This window comes from Gymnoscopelus microlampas, assembly GCF_963454915.1.
Source record: "Gymnoscopelus microlampas genome assembly, chromosome: 20".
Taxonomy (NCBI): Eukaryota; Metazoa; Chordata; class Actinopteri; order Myctophiformes; family Myctophidae; genus Gymnoscopelus; species Gymnoscopelus microlampas.
The window spans coordinates 4,755,151-4,779,017 of record NC_139957.1 but is presented as its reverse complement, the minus strand read 5'-3'; the positions used below and the strand labels follow the sequence as shown (position 1 = coordinate 4,779,017).

Genomic DNA, 23,867 nt, shown 5'->3' with positions numbered 1-23,867 from the left:
AAACCTAGTATTCATCCTTTCCACGAAGCCAGTCGCTAAGACACACAAGCTGATTAACATGTTGAGATGATAAAGAAACACGCTTCTTTTGAACAACATGCCCAGCAAGGGAAAACAGCCTCTCACACGGCACTGATGTGGCTGGTGTAGACAGATACTTTTGTGCAAGGCAGGCCAGCCTGCTGTGTGAGCCTGCATGTTGTGACCACCACTCTAATGGACAGGCGTCCGTACTGATGCTGGGCTCTGCTTTGTATCTGCCCACACAGTCCTCAATTGAGTCTTCTTCCTCTTCGGACTCGGAATCTGAAGCAACCAAGAGGGATGACTTTTTCTTTGGTGGCTCTGGTGCCTCTTCCACAGGTTGTTGGGGAACACTCCTCTGGCTCTCCTCCTTGAGTAGGGTGTTGAGTGAAGCCCACACCTCACCTCTATCTGCTCTGGGTAGACACTTGAGGTCCTTGAATCTTGGGTCGAGTGCAGTGGCAATCTTCAGGTATCCCATGTTGGCCTTCTCCTTAGAATAGGATAGAAGTATAGAACAGAATACTGTATTAGCAATGATTAACACAGTATCACCAAATGAGTTGAACACAATAAGCCAACGTTTGTTTCCAATGTGGTCACACAGTGGTCCATTATAAAACAAACAACATCCAGGAACAGTTTCATATTCTTCGGATAACACTTGTACTTCAGACTGTAGCATATAGGTTTCTTCCTTGTGTTAGATGGGTGCCTTATTGCAGGCCATGTACAAAATAAATGTATGCTCACCTTGCGCTTCTCCATGTCTGTTGTGAACGTGGATTTGAATTTGGCCACGTAGGCAGGGTCATCATCAGAGCTCTCCATCACCCGAGACACATGGCAAAAAGCAGGAAGCACCACCGAGCATGAAACATACTTCTCACCTCCCAGAAGTTCAGTCACATATCTGCACAAAATAGAATTCAAAATTACTTCACTTATACCGAGAAATACCCATTCACTGATTACAAATACACACACAATGATTGTTTTTCTTTTCTACATTTTCACATTTCATTTCTATATTTCATATGTACTCACTCTTGCCCATTTATTTCTCTTTATTTCTACACTGTCATACTCCCTCTATACACACTCCTCTTTTTCTCTCTCTCTCACACACACACACACCTCTTTTTCTCTCTCTCTCCTCTTTTTCTCTCACACACACACACACACACACACACACACACACACACTTAAAGAAAACGATTTCCAGCCTAAGTTTAAATTTGGCTAATAGCTTTACACACACACACACACACACACACACACACACACACACACACACACACACACACAATGAGGAATATAAAACCTAAAACATACCTGCAAGGCTCCAGTAGTAATTCCAATCTATGCAACTTGTCCAGTTCAGCTGGTGTAGGCATGGTAATTTTCTTGTGTGTGGTGCCTGTGGATAGGACCTCTCTCAGTGGTTCTTCGTTTTTGCGGACACTCTTAATCATGGCCAGAGTTGAATTCCATCTGGTCGGGACATCTTGAATTAGCGCCTCCTGCTCTTTCCCCTTTTCTTTTTGTTGATGATTTAGTTCTGCAGCGTTAGCTGGACTGTGTTTAAAGTGGCCAACGACTTTCCTGCATTTGGCTAGTGCATTGTCAAACGGGCTGTTCTGCAGAGACACAGTGACAGAACGCTGGAGACTGTGTGCAGTGCAGGGAACATGATCAAAGGGCACGTGATTCATAGCTGCGACCATATTTCGTGCACTATCTGTGCAAAGTGTACTAACTTTATCACAAACGTTCCACTCCTCTGCAACTTGAATGAAATGTTTGGCGCATGTTTCTGCATAGTGTCGCTCTTCAGTTTTCATGACCGTGAGTGCATGTGAACGCAGCTTCCAATCGCCATTTATATAGTGGACTGTAACCCCGAGGTAGTTGTGGTTACCCAGCGATGTCCAGTGATCTCCGGTGAGCGCAACGGTTGTTGCTTGCTCCAACTCATTGGCTCGTGTAGCCCTCTCCCTTTCATACAACTCGTGTATTCTTTTTATGATCGTGGCTCTTGAGGGTAACACATACGTGTAGTCATTCGATGCAATCCTAACAATATCCCTCAGGCCAACATCTTCCACAATAAGCACTGGCCTGCAACTTGTAGCCACCCACCTTGCAATAGCATTCGTTAGCTTGACACTCCTTGGTTGATCGATACGTTTCGCACAAGCTCCATCCAACGTAGACTGACGCAATGTTTGTTTTGCTGGCGTTTTGCTGGCATCGACGCCAGTGTGTTTTGCCTGTAGATGATATTTAAGGCTCGAAACACTTCGATGGTAACTTAATACTGCCTGGCAGTGGCTACAGACAACTTTGGTTTTGTCTTGTGTACCATCTGGGAGAGTTCTAAAGGTAAATTGTCCATTCAGTATAGTACTAGTGTGTTCTCGTGGCTCCATGTTTGTTTTGTTTCCTGATCAGCTGTTTACTAGCGAGGCCGGTGGAGCGTTGGTTTCTAAAGGCGCCTCCAATCACTGTTATTGGTTGCACCATGGTTGAAAGACACACGTGTAAGCGAATCACAAACCAGTTGTCCTCAACATCCCGCCTGCCAATCGCTGTGATTGGTTTAGTGGTTCAGATGAGGAAGCAATGCAATGAATTTTGAGCTACGGATGCCTCGAAGGGTAAAAAAAAAGGCGTTTTTTTGTTGTTGCGTTAATGCGATAAAAAAATTAGTGCCATTAATAAGGTATTGCGTTAATGCATTAATAACGCGTTAACTTTGACAGCACTAAAAAATATATAGGAAAAATTGGCCACAATAGTCTTGGTGTGAAAATGTTTTAGAAAGAAAAAAACACTTTTTAAGCCAGTACAAATGTCTTTGTTTGAAACTTGAGTCCTTTTTAGAAAAAATACTTTAAAACTCTCGCACACTGAAATTAACATTGAAAGCATGTAGTTATTCATTTCTTACGTTATACAGGGCAAAGTTGCATTCTATTCCTTAATTATACCCATACAGACTGGTCAAATGAGCATTTTTTCCGCTAAGAAGGTACATAGTGCAGATTTAACAGTTTCAAATTGACTTCATATGGCCATTTAATCCATATTGTGCAGTAGTGGAAAGATGGCAAATCCCTCAGAATGTGGAAGGCAAACAGCCTTCATTAACAAGTCTTTTTTATCAAGCAGCCGTCTATGAGCTTGATCCATTTGTCTGTCCACATATGTAATGTTGATGATCTTGGACTTGCATGGTTTGTCAAACAGATCATTGGCATCATCCAGTGTAATGACATCAGCCACCAGCTTGCCATCACCTCTCTTCTCCCTCACAAACGCAATCTCGTCTTCAAGGAAGAAGCAACTATCTCTAGTTTTGGCTGAGACATAGTACCTCTTGAGCGACGATTTTTTGGTTGGCTTAGCATGCTCCTCTTCCGCAATTCTTTTAGTGACCTGTGCAATGGGATTTTGGCCAGTTCGAACCATTCTCTTAATGGACTGCAAATGGTTCTCAAAGGGGAATGCTGAAATGTCATTCAAGGAGCATTTGAAAGCAACTACATCTTCATGCAGGTGCAGCAGGCTGTGGATGTTGTACACACAGAAGGTGTTGCCATAATACTCAGCAGAGTTCTCTACAAAGTACCTCAGTAGTTCCCTTGAGTACTCGAGATATGCTTCTCTCTGCTCCTGATCAGCCTGAAGCATGATAGACATGCCTACTGTCAGACACAAGAAGTGGTGATACTGGTCATCTGACAGTATGCCTTTCAACACAACTGGACCTGTGTACAGTAGGAACTGCCGGAATTCTGTGGCTTTCCACCTATCAAGATCCACAAGAGACCTTGGTTGCCTGGCAAATTCTGAAGGCATTTCTCCTCTGAGAGCCATTAATTTGCTGGATAGTTCGTCTCTTGATCTTTTGGGCAGTCTGCACTCAGCAGGACCTTGAATCAAAAAGGTCACAAGTCTCTTTACCACTCCAAGGCAAACCACATGCATGTAGTCCAGGACAAACTGGCTGACACAGCCGACTCCAGTCGTAATGAGGGGCGTTGCTTTTTTTTGGTGGATTGTGTATTCAACCTTCTTAAATTTTTCATCTGTTCTTGTTTCACATGGTGCATGGTTTGTGTAGACCATCCTCCTGTCCACACGGACGGGCGAAGCTTTGCAGCGTTCGCATGCCTCATACGCATTGTGGCCTTTGATGCACTTAACAAAAGCTCTTGCAGGAGAGTCACAGATGAAAGCATTGATTCTGACTTCTAACAGGATCCCTTCATGATCAATGCCCTTTTCTTGAAGGTCTACCAACTCCTGTACAAAATCCTGTAGATACTCCTCTACTGGTTCTGGTTTTTTATTTCCACAAAATAGAGCCACAATGAAAGGGTCCGAATTGTGAAATTTTGCCAAAATTGGCCAAAACTGTTTCCGAGAGGATTTGTACAGGGGAACACCATCAATATTTATGTCCAACATGACAGATCCTGTGAAACTAGGGCATTGCTCAAGGTACTTGCGGATGCCAGACTCAAGACCATAATAAATGTAGTCACCATCACACTTCTTTTTGCTGTCTACAAAATGTGGAGTCTGCAGAAGTGTGCGGACATCTTTGGGCAAATGGTGGCCGTGTTTGCGGAGGATTGCTAGCATCTTATTTACACTGCTTTGGGTCTGCTTTGTGTCCGTGGCCCAAGATGCCACATCCTGTCTCAAACTCGACTGTTCCTCTTCCGTTTGTGATTCCAGATCAACAAGCTCAGTTTCTTCATCACTTGTGTCTGGGTACTGTCTATAACCAAAATCCTCATCAGGCTCTTCATCCATACTTTGAGCAAAAGATGTCCCTGCTAATGTCTCATCTTGAAGCTGGCTAGAGTGACTTGGACCACCCTCCTGCGTGTCCCCCAAATCCTGCGAGTCAACATTATCCTGTGACTCGGTCATGTCCTCATCACTCTCAAAATCGTCTAAAAAGTCAGCCGTCCTAGCGCGTTTTCTCCTCCAATCTTTTAAATAGTTAGACGCCATATTAAATTTTGCTGGAAGGAAAAACCCAGGAAGACAATATTAAAATAATTTGTCTAAGGAAAACATTTGTGGGTTTTATTAAATAGCAGATCTACACTTCCACAACACAACGCTTTGAAAGCTGTCGCTTTCAGCGCTGGTTTAAAACCACTTAGCTTGATTGCTAATTGTCTGCCGGGGAGTGCTGCCCCTCCCAGCCACTTAGCACAGGGCTACCAAGTGGCCTGTTCTACCTCAAACTGCCTCAAGTGCTCTGTGAGACACACACAGAGTATCAATGGCCTACTGCTTATAGCACAAATACAAACTACAGACTAACACAAGCTAACAATACAGCACTAGTAACAAAGCACTGAAGTACACTGCTAGTAACTTGCTAGATAAGAAATATGCTATACTCACTACCCAGCAGCCAGGAGCTAAGTTCACTCCAGATGTTGCAAAGCACACTGGAGTTAAAACTAGCAGCCTGCCTTTTAACCCTTGGAGCTGTGCTGCCCCTCCCAGCCACTTAGCACAGGGCTATCAAGTGGCCTGTTCTACCTCAAACTGGCTCAAGTGCTCTGTGAGATACACACAGAGTATCAATGGCCTACTGCTTATAGCACAAAAACAAATAGAAACTACAGACTAACACAAGCTAAGAATACAGCACTAGTAACACAGCACTTAAAGTACACTGCTAGTAACTTGCTAGATAAGAAAAATGCTTTACTCACTACCCAGCAGCCAGGAGCTAAGTTCACTCCAGATGTTGAAAAGCACACTGGAGTTAAAACTAGCAGCCTCCCTTTTAACCCTTGGAGCTGTGCTGCCCCTCCCAGCCACTTAGCACAGGGCTATCAAGTGGCCTGTTCTACCTCAAACTGGCTCAAGTGCTCTGTGAGACACACACAGAGTATCAATGGCCTACTGCTTATAGCACAAAAACAAATAGAAACTACAGACTAACACAAGCTAAGAATACAGCACTAGTAACACAGCACTTAAAGTACACTGCTAGTAACTTGCTAGATAAGAAAAATGCTTTACTCACTACCCAGCAGCCAGGAGCTAAGTTCACTCCAGATGTTGAAAAGCACACTGGAGTTAAAACTAGCAGCCTCCCTTTTAACCCTTGGAGCTGTGCTGCCCCTCCCAGCCACTTAGCACAGGGCTATCAAGTGGCCTGTTCTACCTCAAACTGGCTCAAGTGCTCTGTGAGACACACACAGAGTATCAATGGCCTACTGCTTATAGCACAAAAACAAATAGAAACTACAGACTAACACAAGCTAAGAATACAGCACTAGTAACACAGCACTTAAAGTACACTGCTAGTAACTTGCTAGATAAGAAATATGCTATACTCACTACCCAGCAGCCAGGAGCTAAGTTCACTCCAGATGTTGAAAAGCACACTGCCTAGAGTAAATAGCAACTTTTCAATCTGAATTGTCAAACGCCTAGTAGTACTAGTGAGTGTTCAAGCGTGATTTAAACACCATGACCACTGTCTTACTTTCATAACAGTTAAGGAATTTTAGGGCCCTATTCATATTAGGTTGACCTGTATAGCTCCACTGCACCATGTGGCTTATCAGTTAAAGCATCAGGTACTCAAGAGTCACATACTCATAACCTTGGCTAGGGCTGAGCAGAGCTGAGGCATCTAGGGTGACATCAAGTTAAATTTTGGAGCTGTGTAACAAGTCTTTTCAATCTTATGCTTGCCAGCAGTATGTTGGTCAGCAGTAAAAGTTATTTTATGTAATTCTTGCAAGACATTTATGCTTTAATAATATTTTTTTCTTTAATGCTGGACTATTATAGACACAGTGGTGAACAAAGTACTCAGTAACAGAGTCAATATTTATCTAGTCCTGGTCAAATCTACAAGTTATTGATTCCCTTTATCCAAAATCCTTTATTTTGCCTAAAAATAGCACATGACCTAACTTTAAGCATTCCAATGGTCATGGTTGTTTAAATAGTTAAGGCAATTCAAACAAAATAGTAGTGAAAGTGATATTTTTGTGTTATTGTTAAAAAGGTAATAGTAATAGCAACAGAGCCTTTGTTCGGGCACAGGGGTCTCTCCAGCTCTTTAGTTATCATAATGTAGTGCATTTTCAGGTAGGTGAAATTGTTTTGGCCAATCAGGAGAGAGCACTGATTTTTAATAAAGAGCTGGAGAGCCAGGGGAGACTCCTTCAAATGAACAAACACTCTGTAGCAATGATTACTATCAGAATATAGAGGTATTTAACACTGTTACTGAACAAACACTCCATTGTAATGAGTACTATCACAATATAGAGATATGTAACATTGATTTTAACCAAAGTAAATCACCCTACCTTTAACAATCAAAATAAATACCTAGAAGCTAAAATAGCTGATCTACAAGCCATGATGTGTGACATACATTTTAACTGTAATTGAAATAGGGCTTAAAGGGATGCCCCCAAAATTACTATTTTCTAATGATTACACATCCCATGGAGACCCCATGGAGATTGCTTTTAGTTGCATTCCTCAGTCAATACTCTGGTAGGAGAGTCAAAGTGTCAACTTTGCCTAAGTGGTCATCAAAATATTTTCTTAGGAATGCGACAAACAAATGTACATGAATTCAAAGCTTGATGGGGAGTATAATTGATATAAAATAATTATTTTAGGGGTGAACCAACCCAAAAAAAAGGGTTTAATTCACACAAAACATTTTAAAATTTAAAAAAATCTCTTACTATTAATGTTTGGGCCTTATGGACAGCAACCATAATCAGAAGGAATTGGGCCGCTTCCGTAATAGGTGTTCCTAGTGATACTGATTAAGGTTGTGTTCAATTCTGAGGCTCTATGCACAGCAGCCATATTGGAAATAAATTGGGCTTCTTCCTTACTTCCTTCACAGGTGTAACCCAAGATTCTAATGAAGGCTCTGTTCCATTAGGTGTAGCACATTGTTTCTCCAATAACTCTGAGTGTACAAATGGAACCCAAATGGGTCCATTTGGTTCAATGTGTACACTCTCAGAGTTTACACCCGTAAGAGGCCATTTGGAACACCCTCAAGGAACCATAAGGGTCCCTGGTCCACACTTGAGACCCACGGGTGTAGCAGAGTGTTTACATTGAGACAACATGCTGACTCTGTTTGACTAGAATGGAACAGAGCCTTCATTAGTATCATTTGTAACACCTGTGAAGGAAGTAAGGAGAGTAGTGATGGGAAAAACAGTTCATTTTGGTGAACGAACGAGTCTCGTTCAGTTCAACATTTATAAGGAAGGACAAATAGCTTTTGTAAAACAGTAAAAACAGATGACAAAGTAAACCAAAAACACAACCAAACCTAATGTATAAGTTACAAACTAAAGTGCATTTACTACAGTACTGAACTGAAGGTATTTTGTTATGAGACCTGCACTTAACTTTATAGAGCATAAGACTATTTCTGTACATTATGAAGTAACTATTTGGTGAAAATAGCAGATCTGTTCAACCTGGTCAAATGTCTGCAGACAGCTTTTTAGGTCATTTAAATTCAACATTTATAAGGAAGGACAAATAGCTTTTGTAAAACAGTAAAAACAGATGACAAAGTAAACCAAAAACACAACCAAACCTAATGTATAAGTTACAAACTAAAGTGCATTTACTACAGTACTGAACTGAAGGTAGGCTATTTTGTTTTGAGACCTGCACTTGACTTTATAGAGCATAAGACTATTTTTGTAGTTGATACATTGCTAAGCAAAACACTCTAGTTTTTTATGAAGTCACTATTTCAGCTGGTGAAAATAGTAGATCTGTGAGATTGTATTTTCACTATTATTATCACACACACACACACACACACACACACACACACACACACACACACACACACACACACACACACACACACACACACACACACACACACACACACACACACAGCATTTGGGTTAAACAGTAACCCAAATGCAACGAAAACACAATCAAAACGTTTTTTTCATAAAGTGTTTTTACTTTACTGGAGTATTTTCAATGTATCTGTATTTTTACTTCTACTCAACTACATCTCAGAGGCAAATATTGTACTTTTACTCCACTACAATCATTAGAAAACTTTAGTTACTTGTTACATTACATTACTTGTTACATTACATTATATTATAAAACCTACATTTACCACTTTAGCCCTATTTTGTACAAGCTCATAGGGCGTTGTGAGCTTGTAGATCTGCTATTTTCAAAACATTGTATTCATTCTATTTTGGCTACACTATGTATGTGGCTGACTGGCTGTGCATGCAGAATGCAGATTGCATCTTGCATTCATTCTGAAACGTGTTAATTGTCCATCACCGTTCACTCATTAGTTGTCTGTATTTCTTTCATAGTTAAATCTCGTGCAATCGACGACCATTACCGGTTCATTGAAATACATTCAATAGACTCCACGCATATTTATTTTATTTCTTTCATACAGAAATGAGTACTAACTGGTCACCACCGGTCTTTTGTACAGGAACAATGAACACAACACAGCCTCATTTCAATTCACAAAATTTGCAATGCATGTCCGCCTGTCTGTCGCGCGAAGCACGCGTCGCTGCTTTTTTTTTTTGCTTTGCTTTTTGCTGAAGCTCCCGTCCTCCTGTGTGTTGTGTGTGTGTTTGCGATCCTGCGGATCGGGGCCGGGGGGCGGGGCATGAACGAAACCGTGAACGCACCAGTTTCGAGTCATGAACGTGTTCGTTCACGTTCACGGCAAAGAACTAGTTCTTATGAGCCGATCGATCATGACCGACACATCACTAAAGGAGAGGCACAATTTCTTTACAATTTGGCTGCTGTGTATAGAGCCCAAACCAGAGGTGTAAAGTAACTAAGTCCATTTACTGAAGTACTGTACTTAAGTACAACTTTGAGGTACTTTTACTGGAGTATTTCCAAATTTCAATACTTTTACTTCTCTACTCCACTACATCACAGAGGCTAATATTGTACTTTTACTCCACCACTATTAATTTAAAAATGTTAATAGTTAATGTGTAATTTAACCACTTTAACCATGGCTATTTGAAAATAGCAGATGTATAAGCTCACGTGTAAGCTTGTAGATCCAAGTATTTTTTATAGATTTTGAAAAATGTGAAATGTGTGAACTTGAGTAAAAATATACTTGTAAATAATGTACACTGGACTTTTACTTGTTAACATTATTTGTACATAAGAGTCAAAAATAGAATCATTAATTTTGATATGTAGTGTAGTTAGAGTATTCTGGAACTAATTAAAAAAATGTACTTAGTTACTGGACACCATTGGTTAAAGCAGGGATCTTCAACGTTTTCTGGCCAAGGACCCCCTAGCTGAGAGAGATGAAGCAGGGACCGCCTACTCTATATTGTATAAAATTGTGTTTCATATTAAACTTTTTTTGTTAACTTGGTCTGCTCTTTTACCCTCTACGCCTCTTTGCCAAAAAATAGCCGATCTACAAGCTCACAACGCCTCGCAGCGCGAGGTTTAGCACCCAATTCAACCACCATTCATTAACATGAACGTTTGAATGGAAAAAGAATAACAATCTCCTATCAAGCAGCGCTAAAATCCACGTTTGACCTAAACGTTTGTGTCAGAAGGACATTTCTTCCAAACCATTAAAAAGCTAAAACACTGAACGCCAAGTTAATTAGCATTGGCTAGCAGTCCACAGCAAGCCTATGCTACACAAGCTAGCTGCGACTGCTAGGCTAATGCTAACTGAAACATCATCACGACGACATCATCATCACAACAACATTAACAACAAACAAACTTTGCAAGAATAAATATATTTTCCTTTAGCACTCACCTATGCAGCTTCTCTTCTCTTTTATTCGTCTCTTCTTTCAAATTACTCGCCAATTTTTCATCAAAACTCCGCCATCTTGTACGTAACTACCTTCACTCACAAAACAAGCTCTCTCCTACACGCGTGTGCTCTGACCGGAAACAAGTTGCTGCCTCCCACTGTTGGCTTTACGCATTGCACCCATTTTAAACTCAGGCCCAACACACAGAGCTGGTTCCTCACGCATATCACAACGATATGCTGTTTATATTCATTTAGGCTTTTTTATGTATATACATATATATATAAATATGTATATAAATGTATATAAATATGTATATAAATATATATACATTTGTATATATTATATTTATTTTCATTATCCTATCACCATTAATGCAAACTGCCATGATGTATAAATAAATACTGATATCTCATCATTTCTAAGCATTAAAAAAAAAAGGTTTTAAAAAATGACAAAAAAGAAGAAGTATTTTAATGGTTTAAAAAAGGTCTAAATCAAAACGTTGATATATAGTTTTGATTTAAACGTCTAGATCAAGGCTAAATCTAAACTATAATGTATATTGATCAATAGTGATATTAGTGAGATTTAGTCATTTCTAAGCATAATGTTAGCACCCTAGAATAAAGGTTTTCTAACAAAATGAATAAAAAAGAAAATTATTTTAATCATCTAATTATGGTCTACATTTCAACGTTGATATGTAGTTTTCATTTGAACGTCTAGATCAAGGCTAAATCGAACTATACTGTATATTGATCAATGGCTATTCAAAATATTTTTTCCAATATTTGGAGATCGGTTATGCAACTTAGAGTTGTTTTTTCTAATCGATATTCATGTAATAGTTGTTTAAATTCAATCGGCTATATATGGTCTAGATATAGACCGAATCTAGACCAGCTAATTTAGGTCTACAAAAAAACCGGACGTCTAAAAAACGACTATGGCTCACTGGGAGCCTTTAGATCGGCTATTCTCCGGTGCGCACCACCGGCGAGCAACTAAGTAAAAATCTGGCATAAATCCAATCCTAACCTCTAAATGCCTAACCCTAATCCTAATCCCAACCTGAGTCTTTTCCTTATTTTATGCCTAATTCCCCAAATGTTTTTTAACGATAAAACAACTCTTTCTCTCATGAGGATGGTCCTCACAATGTCTATTTCTCAAATTCTGCTATACTTGCGGGGACATCTGTCCCTCACAAGTAGGCCTACAGTACAGAGCCATAGAGAGAGCGAGAGATAAGTCACCTCCATTCACTTCTTCGGGCCAGGTCTTCTCTACATAGGCTTCTATTGGCGAATAGTGACAAGGCCCTAAACCGGAAGTTTACGGAATGCATTGGAGTCTATGGGCGTTTGTCACTATTACGAGTTACATGAACCATGTGACCGGTGCTGTTTTCTGCCCCCTCAGTGGTGGAACTCTCTAATATAAGACTTTGGTACAGTATTGTAATACACACACAAAAAACACACCCGACGTTTGTGTGCATGTGACAGGTACAGTATTATTATAATATTTGTGTGTGTGTGCTTCCTTGAGGCTGTGTGCCCCCATCATGCCAACGTGTGCATAGGCAGATAGGCACGTGAGTGCACTCTCTCTCTCACACACACACACACACACACACACACACACACACACACACACACACACACACACACACACACACACACACACACACACACACACACACACACACATGCATACCGTGTGACAGTACCCTCTGCCAGCCAGCCGGTGCATGCAGGCAGAATGGAGCGGGGCACGCGAGCAGCTCCGTGGCGTTGAGTTGATAAGACAGGCGGCAGCTGGCAGCAGGCAGAGCAACGCCTCCGGTCTCCATGCCAGCGAGGCGAGCCTGCAAACCAGCGTTGCCATGTCTGCTTATTATAAGCGACTTTGGCCTTTTTGTTCCCCTGCAAAGTTTGCTTGTAAATATTGGTGGTTGCGTTTTTGGGGGGTTTGTTTCTAAAGTGTAGTTGCTTATTTGGGCTTGTTTCGTAATGTTGTTTAAACCAGTGGTTCTCAAACATTTTCATGTCATGTACCCCTAAATTAATATGTATATGTCCGTGGACCCCCATCTGAACATATCTTGTGCCAGGGACATTATTCCAAATTTGTAAATCTTTTTCCCCAAAGAATTGTTTTGAAAATAGCTGATCTGCAAGCTTGTAGATCTGCTATTTTCTTTTTGTATCTATATACATTTATTATCCCCCAATTTTGTAACCCTTTTTCACCCGGTGCCAATTATCTATGTGATCCTGGGCGCTACACTCCCCCCGCCAGCCTAGGGAGCCCAGAGCAGAGCTCATGCCTCCTTCAATGCATGAGAGCCAACTGACCTTCTTATCACCTGACAGGGGGGAGTTTCCCCGGTAGGACGTAGCGCGTGGAAGGAACACGTTATTCCAACCAGTTCCCTTCCCCTCCATCAGGCGCCCCGGGTGTCATGGGGGAGGCGGTATAGTGACCAGGATTACTACATGTTTTTGTGAGGGTATTACCTACCCTAGGAGACACGGGGAGAACATGCAAACTCCACACAGACAGAGTAGGCCCTTTCGCCAACCCCACCTAGGGTATGGGTGCTGATGACGCAGAGGAGAGATCTGCTATTTTCAAATAGCCGATATAGTGAGTGGCAACGTTGACCTCAGCAAGGGGGGGCGTGGCGCGCGACTTGGTAGCCGCGCGTCCATGTTTACGGGCAGCTCTACAAGCTCAAAACGTGTCACAGTGCGACGCGTTTTGAGCTTGTAGATCTGCTATTTTAGCTATTTTTGAATTGGAACCCAGAATCTTTGTTTGCTATTTTTTGATTGGAATCCTGAAAAGTAACATGTTTATTTAATTTCAAATGCATTTAGTTATACTTATGTTAACTTAAACTTAAATACAAATACATTGGACATAAAAAAGACAATCGAATGGTAATACTAGTCATTAAGCTACTAATATAGACTGAAGCAATTAAAGCGGGTCATGTTTGCAATTGTAACAGCTGAAATCAATAATATATCAGTAATCCGATATCAACCTGCGGGCCACATTAAGTGAAGGTGGGGGCCGCATGTGGCCCCCGCGCCGCCACCAGTGGCCCATGTATGCCGTACAAGGACAAGCTGAACAATGAGGAAAAAGAGCCTTACTTCAGCAGAATTGGGGACATTGATGGACTCGACCCGCATGAACATACAGACTGGACAGGAGATGGTTTTTATCTGCTAGCACCACTTACACGAGTACACCTACTGTAACTTATTCAAGGAACAAGCTATCACACATGTAATAGCTTCCATAGCGAAAGCTTGTAGATTGAGTGTGTTTTTTTTAGATTGGTGATCTCCACATTGTTGCTCAGGCTGTAGCTGCTCAACATTTACAAACAGCCTGCCTGCTTGTGGCCTACTTGACACTCACTGATTTTGAATAACAAATGATTGAAAACGGGGCATCGTTACCCCGTCTGGCTTCACGTGTACATCGTGTTTCACTTGTAGATTGCGTTTCTATAGAAGCCTTTTCAGGAGGGTGACCACTGATTGTCCAGATCTAAAAACGTTAGGGTTATGCATATGTATGCAGTTGCAGTCTTTGCACGAAACCTGTTTGTCAAGAAGGGTCACTGTGAAGGAGCCATTGTAGATCGGCTATTTTTGGAGGAGAGATGTAACGTGGACATTATAAATGCACAAATATAACATAGATGTGCTTATGTAAGTGGTTATGGTGCAATAAATATGTATTGTATTTTTGTCACATCTTGGTTGCACACCAGAGTGTAATTCAGCTTGTAGCTCATTCGGATACCTGCTCAACAATGTCTACAAACAGCCTGCCTACCGGTGCCCACATGACTCGCTGTGTTCATTGTTTTTAATAATTCACTCTTTAACTGCCAGAGTTTTTCAGAAAAATATCAATATCACTGGCAGCGATTATACTAACCTTTGAAAAATCTTGGAATATTTTTTGTGATCGCCGTCCTCACGGCGCGTCACTCTGTCCGGGGACGCATCTCCGGGGACGCGTCACTCTGGGCCGCGCTATGAGCTTGTAGATCTGCTATTTTTTTTCACGACCTTTTTTTAAGGTTGTGAAAAGTTGTGCAAATCTTTGTATGTATATTTTTGTAAGCGAACATTTGTAACTCAAATCTTTCCTTCTGGGGTTTTGAGATCTCATGTTTTGAGATGAGGGTCCGCGGCCAAATAGCCTTACACAATCATTGTGGGGGTCCTTGACATGAAAAAGTCTGAGAACCGCTGATGTAGCAACATAAGTTTAAAAAATGTTCACGATTTTTCAAAAAATAGCCAAAGAAATAAAAAAAATTACGGAGATGCGTCCCCGGATTGAATGGGTTAATAAAGTATTCAATCAAAAACTATGCGTCTTAGCTCTGCACAGATTGTTGTGTGTTTCAGTTAGCAGAGACAAAATAGCAGTTTCATGTGTTTGGTAATAACTTACCTTTGTGAAAATCCCATGAACAAACACGGCTGTGCTTGGATATGCAAGGGATAATGCATGGGGAGGTAGTCATTATTGAAATTTAAAGCCCGACAGGGCGATTAACCATCCCGCTTATTACACGGCTACTTAATAAATACATAAATACATTTACCCAAAAGTAACAACAAAACAAAGTATTTCCTTGCTTACGGCAATGAAAGTATTCCATAAGTATTGGGCTGGGCGGACAAGTTCGCCTCGCAAAAACAAATGACAAAATGGAAAAAAACTCGCCCCAAAACACACTCGCCCCCCATTCTATTTACTGCCGATTTGCCTGAAATACCGCCGGATTTGCCCCGGGGCGACTGTGTTTTGGGGCGAGCGTTTTGGTATTCCCCCGTTGTTGTGCCACGATAAACAAGGAAGTGTAGTGGATCAAATAGAATCACTTTTCGGTCATTGCATCGTCTATTTCTCACTTCAAATGTTTTCAAAAACATTCTTGAGAGCAACGTTTAGTTGTAAATGACATTGTTTGTTTGTTTACATGGCTGTCATGTTAGATAAAGCATAAAACCAAGCAGCGCAGGTTGGCACAAGCAGGTGCTCTGAGTCTCTGATTACACAGTTTCCTCGTCGGTCTCATCGGTCATTATCATCGGTCATTATCCATAAATAATGACCGATGACTGACCAATCAGAATCGAGCATTCAACCAAGCCGTGTAACAAGGGTTGTTAACCGTTTTTTCTTTGCGTCGCACAGCTGAGCTCCAAGCCATCCGACGTCTCTTTTTTTTACTCCACGTGACCTCCGTGATGTTGCCTCCATGCTGGAAAGCTGAAAAATCGAACTCCCTTATCTACCGCATTCCCTCGACGCGACCTGTTATGGCACTTATAAACTGACCACGTCTGCACCATTGTAAGTCAATAAAGTATACAGCATGGAAGAGCCACTGTTTACAAGCTCCCTCACAAACCCCTGTGATTATTATGTAGTCTCTGCCCGTAAAGATGGCCGCCGCTACCAAGTGACTCACATGTTGAGGTTTAAAGTGCTCATGTGGCCTATAATAGTCGCTTCTTTTGGGGCTTGTTTTCGTAAAAAACGGGTTGCTTATTTCTCTCGCAAAATCTGGCAACGCTGCCTTCGAACCAGGCAGCAGCTCCTTTCCTGACAGCACACTGCTACCTCGAGGACAGCCAGGGAGCCTCATTAATATTCCAGGACGCAAAATGTCAACGCCGGCTCGTCAGGACCATCAGTTTACGAGGCGCGATAGACGACAGAGCAGCGTACGCGTGTGTGTGTGTGTGTATATAGTTTTTTTTTTAATTGGTGCATATTTTGTGAGACTGTGTGTGTGTGTGTGTGTGTGTGTGTGTGTGTGTGTGTGTGTGTGTGTGTGTGTGTGTGTGTGTGTGTGTGTGTGTGTGTGTGTGCGTGTGTGTCTGTGGGCAGTATTTCAGTCGTTGGGAGAACAACATAATAATAACTAGCTCTCTACTGTATCTATACCGTTGGTTCTCAAAGTGGGGTCCGGGGACCCCAGGGGTCCTTGAGGGGGTGGGTCCCCAGCGAAAATATATATTATATATACCTCATATATGTTTAACATATACGTGGATATATATTATCTATATATGACACATATATTTCCTATAAATCCACATATATGCACCAATATGAAGCTGACCCTACTGTATATGCAGCATATATTTAGCATATAATTGCCATATATTGGCATATATGTTCATATATTTAGTAGGTGGGCTCTATTTCCGGGAGACTCTACTTAAGGGAGAGGTGGGATGTCTGCATATCAATTTGTTATCGACATGAAATAGATTGAGAAACATTGATCTATACGATGGGGTCATGGTCAAGCTGCTGCATCAGCTGCTGTGTTTTTTTCAACTTCATGTTATACCTTTTCTGTTAACCAATGAAGACGTGCACGTCTAAAAAGATAATGTGAGTAATTAGGCCAGTTAAAAGTCAAGCCGCCATCAAGGGCCACGTTGACCTATACAGTGTCCACTTAGACTTTAGACCAGCGTTGTCAAACTGGCGGCCCTCGGGCGTTTTGCGGCCCGCGGCAAGGTCCATGGCGGCCCGCAAAATACTTTTAAAAATAGTAAATTGATACTACATGTAACAGACATAGAGTCGCACTTTGCATTGCGTCCAAGCAGCTCTCCCCCCTCCACCACTCGCTGCAGCGAGTACCTCTGATGGCCGGCTATTGTCTCTTCCCAGCTGTGGAATGTTCTGGCTGATTGGCTCGTTAACAGTCTATTCAACTGCTAGTCGAGTAGTAATGGCTATACTCTTTGATCCTCACGCAGAAGTCAGCCTAGCACGGACATGATCTCTCTCTCTCTCTGTGTCTGTCTGTCTGTCTGTCTGTCTGTCTGTCTGTCTGTGTGTGTGTGTGTGTGTGTGTGTGTGTGTGTGTGTGTGTGTGTGTGTGTGTGTGTGTGTGTGTGTGTGTGTGTGTGTGTGTGTGTGTGTGTGTGTGTGTGTCATCTCTCTCTCTCTTGAACTCAGAGCATATTTAACAATCAATCTGGGAAAGCATCTGTCATTTTAAGATTTATTTAGCTATTCAAAAATAGCAGATATACATGAGCTTGTAGATCTGCTATTTTTGAAAAATCATGGAAATTTGTGCACGTCTTCACAAATGTCTTCTAAATCCTGCTATAATATCTGGTTCTCCAAATGTTTTATGTTTCATATATATATATATGTGGAGTCTCCCGTCGATCCGACGGATGAGTAGACATGCAGTTATTTCCTTTTAGCGTGGCTCCTCATGTGGGAGCGTAGCCCTATCCCTGGGACACACAGTCTTCCACAGATACTGCAGGGAGTTTTGTCCTGTGTTGAGGTGAGAGGTCCACGTGTCCTGCGGTCTCTCTTGTCTTGGATTGATGCCGCTCTTGCCTGTTCGAAAGTCTCAATGCCTTGGGTAACTTGATGCCTCCACCCTTCCCTGTCGGTAGCTTTATCCTCCCAGTTTGCTGCATCAATTTTGCAGCTCCTGAGGTTGGCCTTCAGTGTGTCTCTGAAGCGCAGAAGGGGTCTTCCCAGGCCACGCTGCCCCTCTTTCAGCTGCCCGTAGAGCAGCATCTTTGGTATGCGGCTGTCAGGCATTCGGACAACATGACCTGCCCACCGGAGCTGGGCCTTGATGATCAGGCTTTCAACGCTGGGTAGACCACACTTCTGCAGTACCTTGAGATTTGACACCTTGTCCTGCCACTTGATGTTGCATATTGAGCGCAGGCACCTCTGGTGAAACCGTTCCAGTTGCTGGATGTGACGACGGTAGGTTGTCCAAGTTTCACAACCGTAGAGTAGGGCACTCAAAACTACTGTTCTGTAGACAGCAGTTTTTGTGTTCAGTTTTATACCATGATTTTTCCACAGCTTCTTTATCAGTCTTCCAAAGGATGAGCTTGCTTTGGAGATGCGCAATGAGATCTCGTTGTCCAGAGATCCATTGCTAGAGATGGTGCTGCACAGGTAGCAAAACTTCTCTACGGTCTTGAGATCCGTATTGTCTATGGTCACTGGTGGTGGGGTGAGCGCAGCAGGGTTCAGAGTTGATGGAGGTGGTTGAAACATGGCCTCTGTCTTCCCCAAGCTTATAGTCAGACCAAAGCGCCTACAGGATACTGAGAAGCGGTTTACGATGTACTGGATGTCGTCAGGAGTGGTAGCTGTCAGTGCACAGTCATCAGCAAAGAGGAATTCCCGCAGTAGAGCCTCGAACACTTTGGTCCTTGCCTGGAGTCTCCGCAAGTTGAATAGTTTGCCACTGAAGCGGAACTGGATGTAAACACCTCTTTCACAGTCTGTGAAAGCATCTAGCAGCATTGCGGAGAACAGGATGGAGAAGAGAGTTGGTGCCAGAACGCATCCTTGCTTCACTCCATTCCTGACTGGGAACGGCTCGGATGCATCACCATTTTCTTGGACCCTGGCTTGCATTCCATCATGAAAGGAAGCGATGAGATCGATCAACTTATCTGGACAGCCAAACTTGCCAAGGATCTTCCACAGGCCCTCACGATTGACTGTGTCAAAGGCCTTGGTGAGGTCGACGAACACCATATAAAGGCCTTTGTTCTGCTCTCTGCACTTTTCTTGCAACTGGCGGATGGCAAAGATCATGTCACAAGTACCTCTGCCTGCGCGGAAACCACATTGGGATTCAGGGACAGCATTCTCAGCTACATGGCTGATGAGCCGGTTGAGGATGATTCTCGCCAAGATCTTTCCTGCGATGCTCAGGAGGGCTATACCGCGATGGTTATCGCAAGATGCCCTGTCCCCTTTCCTCTTGTAGATATGCACTATGGATGCGTCCTTGAAGTCTTGAGGGACTTCACCCTTCTTCCAGATTACCTGGTACAGGGACGTTAGCTTCTCTACTAGTGCCATACCTCCTCTCTTGTAGATGTCTGCGGGCAACCCATCACCTCCCGGTGCCTTTCCAGAAGTGGTCTGTTGGATAGCTTTCACTGTCTCTGCACTGGTAGGGGGGTCAGCCAGTTCGACTTTCACTGGCAGCTGAGGTATTATGGCAATTGCCTCTTCAGAAATTGAAGACTCTCTGTTTAAGAGCTCGCTGAAGTGCTCTGCCCAGCGTGCCAGGATGTCACTCTTGTCAGTGAGCAAGGCAGACTTGTCAGAGGAGCGGACTGGAATTGAACCAGTGGTTTTGGGCCCATAGACAGCACGCAGGCCTGCATGGAAAGACCCAAAGTCCTTCATGTCAGCAGCAAGCTGAAGTTCTTCTGCAATCTTATCCCACCAGTTGTTTTCCATCTGCCGAGTCCTCTGCTGCAGCTTTTGTTTGGCTTGTTGGTATTGCTGCTTCTTCTGGCTGCAAGCCTTATCATCAAGATGTTGTTTGTGGGCTTCATGGAGCCTGTTGATGAGGATGTCAATCTCGGTATCATTCTCGTCAAACCAGTCTCTGTGCTTCCTTTTGACGAAACCAAGAGTGTGAGCAGCAGCAGTGTAGACACTCTCCTTAAAGATCTTCCACTGTTCTTCCATTTCTTCATTCTCTGGGTCAAGACTGCGCAGCGCTTCATTGATGTTTTCTTCTAGCGCATTGTTGTCATGTACTAACCGTCCAACATTGAGCTTACGAATGGGCTTGTCTCGGGCTGTCTTCCTCCTCTGGGCAAGCTGGATGTTTATCTTGCTCCTGAGTAAACGATGGTCTGACCAGCATTCCGCACCTCTCATGCAGCGTGTGATGTGCACGTCACCTCTGTCTCTCTGGCGGACTATGACGTAGTCTAGCATGTGCCACTGTTTGGAGCGGGGGTGCATCCAGGTGTTCTTGTATTTGTGGGCTTGTTGGAAGAGAGTATTTGTGATAGACAGCTCATACTGCGCACATAGAGACAGCAGACGTAAGCCATTGGAATTGCAACTGCCGGTGCCATGGCGACCAAGGATGTTTGGCCAGGTAACATGGTCTGATCCCACTCGGGCATTGAAGTCCCCGAGTAAGAAGAGCTTGTCCTTGTGGCTAACCTTAGTGATGAGGCTGCTGAGTTCTTCATAGAAGGCTTCTTTGGCATCCTCAGGATTGGTCATGGTGGGAGCATAGGCACTGATGATGGTTGCATATTGATCTTTTCCTATCCTGATGCGCAGTGTCATGAGACGGTCACTGATGCCCCGAGGCAGGCTGTCAAGTTGTCTCGCTAAGTTTGTGCGAATAGCAAAGCCAACTCCTGAAGTTCTCACGTCGTCTTCAGGCTTCCCTATGCAATAGAAGGTGTAGCCTCCTCCGACTTCCTCGAACTGAGTCTCACCAGCGATTCTGGTCTCGCTCAGGGCAGCTATGTCAATCCGGTAGCGGCCAAGCATCCTGGCAATGAGGGCTGAGCGGCGCATTGGTCGATCGACTCTGTCGAGCAGAGTCCGTACATTCCATGCTCCGATGATTAGGGGGTTTCTTTGTTTCTTTTGTTTTCGACCGCTGAAATTGGATGGCCAGGTAGGTGCGGTTGCCTACCAGGCTAAACTGGGGCAGGCTTTTTTTAGGGAACCTTTTATATCCCCTTCCCCATATGGGGAGAGCAGTGCCATCCCTAGATAGGGCTGCTCTGTCGCTGTAGGAGGACACGGGCACCGTATCTGCCCCGATGTACGGTGGACGGCCATCACCCTACAACCGCCTACGTGCAGAGTCATGGCTAGAAGCTCCGAGCAACATCCTCTGCCTGCTCCCGTCGCCACTTCTCCATCGCCGCAGGACTTGGGGGGGGTATGGGCTGGTGTGGATGTCAGGTGCCTTGGGCAGGATACCTGCATGTCTTACCAGCACAAAGATTGTTTTAGGTGTTGAGCGGTCGTGCAGTCCTCTCACCACCCTCTCGCCTTCAGAGGGTCATTGCCCAACAGGTGCAGAAACTGCCACGTGTAGGGCGGCCCAAGAAGGTGCAGCTTTGTTATTCGGAGTGGGCATCTCCTAGCCTTTGCCTAAAAAGACCTAGCCTACAAGGCAGCAGGTGGATTTTGGGGTCAGAGTTGCCTTCTCCTAGCCTGTTCCTAAGAGGAATGACCTGCCAGGCAGCAGGTGGTTTGGAATCAGAGTTTCCCTCTCCTATCCGATGTGTTGGCTAGACTGGGTACCATCGGACGTACCATACAAGCATGCAGAAGGACCAGGTCTGTCAGTAGGGACATTTCCTTTGCCAAAGGGCCCTTGCTGAGGTAAGGGGCTACCTCTCTGCAGCCTGCGGTTGCAGTTTATCGTCGTGCCCGTCGTGCCCAGGACCATATATATATATATATATATATATATATATATATATATATATATATATATATATATATATATACACTGCAAAAAAAGGCAGTCTAAAAATAAGAAAAAAAAACTTGGATTGAGAGGAAATAGACTAGAAACAGGACAAATTATCTGTCAGTGGATCAAGAGAATTATACTTGGTAAGAATTCTTGAAAGTAGAAGAAATATCTAGGCTTTAGGGAAGTGGGGAACTCTTTAAATAAGTGATTAAAACCTCATTCCAAGCACTGGATTAAGTCATATAAACTCAAAACTAGTTTGCAAAGCTCTTGAATTAAGTGTTTAAAAGCTCATTCCAAGCACTGGATTAAGTCATATAAACTCATAAATAGCTTGTAAATGTCTTCAAATTAGTGGTAAAACCTCATTCCAAGCACTGGATTAAGTCCTATAAACTCAAAACTAGTTTGCAAAGCTCTTGAATTAAGTGTTTAAAAACTAATTCCAAGCACTGCATTAAGTCAAATAGACTCATAACTAGCTTGTACATTTCTTCAAATTAGTGGTAAAACCTAATTCCAAGCACTGGATTAAGTCAAATAGACTCATAACTGGGCTTGTAAATCTCTTCAAATAAGTGGTGAAACCTCATTCCAAGCATTGTATTAAGTCAAATAGTCTCATAACTAGCTTGTAAATCTCTTCAAATAAGTGGTAAAAACTCATTCCAAGCACTGCATTAAGTCAAATAGACTCATAACTAGCTTGTTCCCAGGTAGTTTCTTCCATAATTAAGGTGAAAAGATCTTAAAACAAGAGCTATGCAAGGTGATTCTTCTTCATTCTAGGTTGTCATAGCTTTTCTTTCCCAAAATCATAAAGGCATTTACAGTAAATCTTAATAACATTGCTCAATTTCACAATTTGCTTTAACTTTCACAATTTGCTTAAAGCAATGGTTCTCAACCTTTTCCAGATCAGGGCCTACTTGAAAATGTCCAAAGCATCCATCTGACTACTAAGTGGTCAAGTATGCATCTTTATTTTAATGATCATTAAATCTATTTCGTTTCAGTTTCAAGGTTTTATAGAAAGAAACCACATTTTTACATTAATTTTAATTAATCATTATAATATTAGTGTTTTGCCAATGAATTGGGGGCCTACTTGCAATGCCCTTGCGGCCTACAGGTTGAGAATCACTGGCTTAAGGGTGCTGTAAGTAATTTCTTGGCATCTAATGATAAGAAAAACATAATAAGCCACTTAACTGTACATGCCATCAATCTCCATTAACTCCATATTGACTATCCTATTTTTGTACATGAGAAGGCATAGGCTCTGTGCATAATTGTTGTCCCGGGTTTCCAGAAAGCTATAGGGAAATCCAAATATATTGTAGTTGTATATTGTAGTATGGTGGTGTTAAAAGGATCCCTGGCTATTAAGCCAAATATGCCTCAATATACATTATAATTGCCCTCTATAACTAAAATACATATTTTTAAAACACCTTAAATATTGTATTTACTTTAGAAACAGTTAAAGGTAGAGTAAGTGATTTACTTTGGTCAAAATAATTGTTAAATAGCTCTATATTCTGATAGAACTCATTACTATAGAGTGTTTGTTCAGTAACAGGCGTCTCCATGTCTCCAGCTATGTATTAAACAGAAAAGGCATTTTCAGGTAAGGATACCAATTGTATCCA

At 42.6% G+C, this 23,867-nt stretch overlaps 1 protein-coding gene across 1 annotated transcript; it reads right to left on the bottom strand.

The window, feature by feature from the left end:
• LOC311036779 (E3 SUMO-protein ligase ZBED1-like) lies at positions 1-903 on the bottom strand. The gene is made up of 2 exons (XM_084045730.1): positions 778-903; positions 1-517 (listed from the first exon to the last, which is right to left on the bottom strand). Exons 1-2 carry the CDS (start codon positions 853-855, stop codon positions 5-7), a joined length of 591 nt encoding a protein of 196 aa, XP_083901856.1. The 5' UTR covers positions 856-903; the 3' UTR covers positions 1-4.
• Between the last annotated feature and the right edge of the window lie 22,964 nt (positions 904-23,867).